Raw genomic sequence first — 2,711 nt, 5'->3', positions numbered from 1 at the left:
TCGCAAGGCTCCAGAGTTCCCTTCTTTCAACATAGGATAGCATAAGGCGGCACACCCCTGTGACACTCTAAATGGTACTTTTATGTAGCTCCTTCTGACCTAGCATTCATGGAAAGCTAAAGGCAAAGGGTTTGACTAAAGTAAAAACTAACAAAGCCTTTCGACTAAAGTAAAAACTAACAAAACCTATGGTGACTAAAAGTAAAAAACTAACAAAGCCTTTGAACTAAAGTAAAACCTGACAAAGCCTTTCGACTAAAGTAAAAAACTAACAAAGCTTTGACTAAAGTAAAAACTAAACAAAAGCCTTTGACTAAAGTAAAAACTAAACAAAGCCTTTGACTAAAGTAAAAACTAACAAAGGTTTTGACTAAAGTAAAAACTAACAAGAGCCTTTGGACTAAAGTAGAAACTAACAAAGGTTTTGACTAAAGTAAAAACTAAAAAAGGGTGTTTGACTATAAGTATGTGTTTTTTCCGGCGTTAGGCTCCCGAATCAACATTTCCCGATCTGGTCGGCGATTTCATACCCAACTCGAAGATGCTTAGATGACTGCTCGTCGCATCACCAAACCAGGATACCTGAAGTCTAACCTCCAACCACGAAGCTCAATTTCAGGTTAGTATTTTAGGCTCCGCCCCATATAATTAGTCTCTTGCTGTAAATGAGAGTCATATGGTTATCTTAAACTTTAAGGCTCACTAATACACTCTCTGATCAGCTGTAACTTTAAATGACGATACGTCTCTTTACGGCATGTTTCACTTTCTTGAAACTAAAAAAAAAAAAAAAAACTTTGAAACTAATAAACCTGAACATTCCAGACAAACTAATCAATAGATAATAATAAAGAATACAATTCCGCCAGAGAAGAACTAGGGAACATCGGATACAGCAGCAAGCAAATGGATAACTAAACAATAGATTAAGGGTAGGACAAGAAGAATAGAGTAAGGTCGACTTTGGAGATAGGAGACTACCTGGATACGTATGCTCAGTAGGCTGTCTTTCCATCCGTTCCCCGTCTCTGATCTTCTTGCATAAGGCTGAACTTAGATGGAGTTCGGTACTAGTGCATAGAGGACATGCTGCTCTTGCAGTGCCTGGAGTCTAATTTGTAGAGTGGGAACATAAATAAAAGACATTGTGGTGGATTAGTGTGACATCTATAAAACATTAACACTATAAGTAAAGCTGACTTTTATATTTTTTTATGTAATTGATATTAAACACAAATCAGACCCGCGGTTGGAGTGAACAAAACTAGAAAATGAACTAACTATTATGATAAACTAAACCAAAACATAAAGTATTATGTGTTGGGCTACAACAACCGAATGGTACGACAAACTCACTCCCGAGGATGACCCAAATGATTCACACTCTCAGAGTGTGCACATCTTCAGACACTCTACACCCTAGGAGTGTTCAAAATTGTAACACATCTCCCAGCGCTCGAGGTTCTGGGTCGGTGTTGAAAACTGGTTTAAACCGGATTAGACTCTCCAAAAAGGGCGCTCAAAGATTATATAGAAAAACACGATTTCGTGCAAAAGATCACTCCTCAACAAAAGATTAAATAAATGTGTTAACTAATAAAGAGAGGACCCCTAGATACTGTCCGTCCACCACAAATGATAACGTGCCTTCATCCATGTCTAAGATTACTGCAGGAGAAGAACAAAAAGATATACAACATTAGATTATGGTTATCAAAAAATTTAAACATTCTTTCGCCTTATCTGACAAACGATATCTCCAATTTTGACGAAATTTGGAGGAAAAAAAAGTTCAACACGGTTGCATATGGTCATTAATGGCAGGATTCTCATTAATAAGTTCTTCCACACAATTGGTCTCGATCAGGTCCCGTAAATGCCGTTTTTCTTAGGCCAGCCACTCACTATCAGATATCAGGTAGACCTGACAGGCGGACCTGATCAGGTGTACCTACTTGACAGGTCTACCTGATAGTAAATGGTTAGCCTTAGTAGGTTCTAGAGTACACTGAAATTAACTACTGGGAGAGGAGATTTTGTTTCTTAGACCTTTTTTTTTTTTTTTCTTTTTTGTGTTTTTACTCACCTAAAAATTTATCAGGAACAACAAAGGTTTCGTCGGGTTTGAGTAGGGTAGGATACGTGAGGCCCGTATTGTTCTTAGAATCGTGGTAGAGTCTGTTACGGCCTAGATCCCAACCCCATGACTGGTCATTACTGCCAACTAAACTCTGAAAACACACAAGACAAATGACAGAAATGGGTTAAAAACGGGTGTCGAGCAAAGGAATTAAAAAATCTTTTTATATAAACCCTTGGGCTGTCGGCGAGGTCTATTATGTAAAAAGTTCATCCTAATAACTTTATATTTGACTGGTAAAAAAAAAAAAAAACAATCATTTTTGAGACTACATTATGAATTCGAACCACCAACCTCCAAATCCAAAGTCCACTACACCAACCACTACCGAGGTAGGCAACAAAATCTGCTTGAATTAGAAGCAGATAGTCAGTTCCTCTTAATCCTCGTGTTTGGAATTTAAGTAAGTAGTAAAATGTGCGTACTGTCACCAGGCACACAGCCATTGGCACATCATAAAAAGCAATCAACTAAGAACAACATTCACAGTCCACCAGTTTCCTCATTTGAGTAGCTATGTCGTATTCCAGTCACCAAGTCTGGTTGCGTAGCTATGTCCTACTCAAGTCAC

General features: G+C 38.0%; 1 protein-coding gene across 1 annotated transcript in view; it reads right to left on the bottom strand.

The window, feature by feature from the left end:
- LOC103522616 (protein gustavus-like) overlaps positions 1–2,231 on the bottom strand; it is a gene marked incomplete at both ends in the record, with an annotated part of 19,994 nt that extends 17,763 nt beyond the window's left edge. The window contains one exon of the mRNA XM_026832668.1: positions 2,087–2,231. Within this exon, the coding sequence (XP_026688469.1) occupies positions 2,087–2,231 (145 nt within the window). The remainder of the gene's footprint in view (positions 1–2,086) is intronic.
- Between the last annotated feature and the right edge of the window lie 480 nt (positions 2,232–2,711).

This window comes from Diaphorina citri, unplaced genomic scaffold (assembly GCF_000475195.1).
Source record: "Diaphorina citri unplaced genomic scaffold, Diaci psyllid genome assembly version 1.1 scaffold9723, whole genome shotgun sequence".
NCBI lineage: Eukaryota > Metazoa > Arthropoda > Insecta > Hemiptera > Psyllidae > Diaphorina > Diaphorina citri.
The sequence above is the reverse complement of the archived record's forward strand: the minus strand, read 5'-3'. Positions and strand labels throughout refer to the sequence as shown.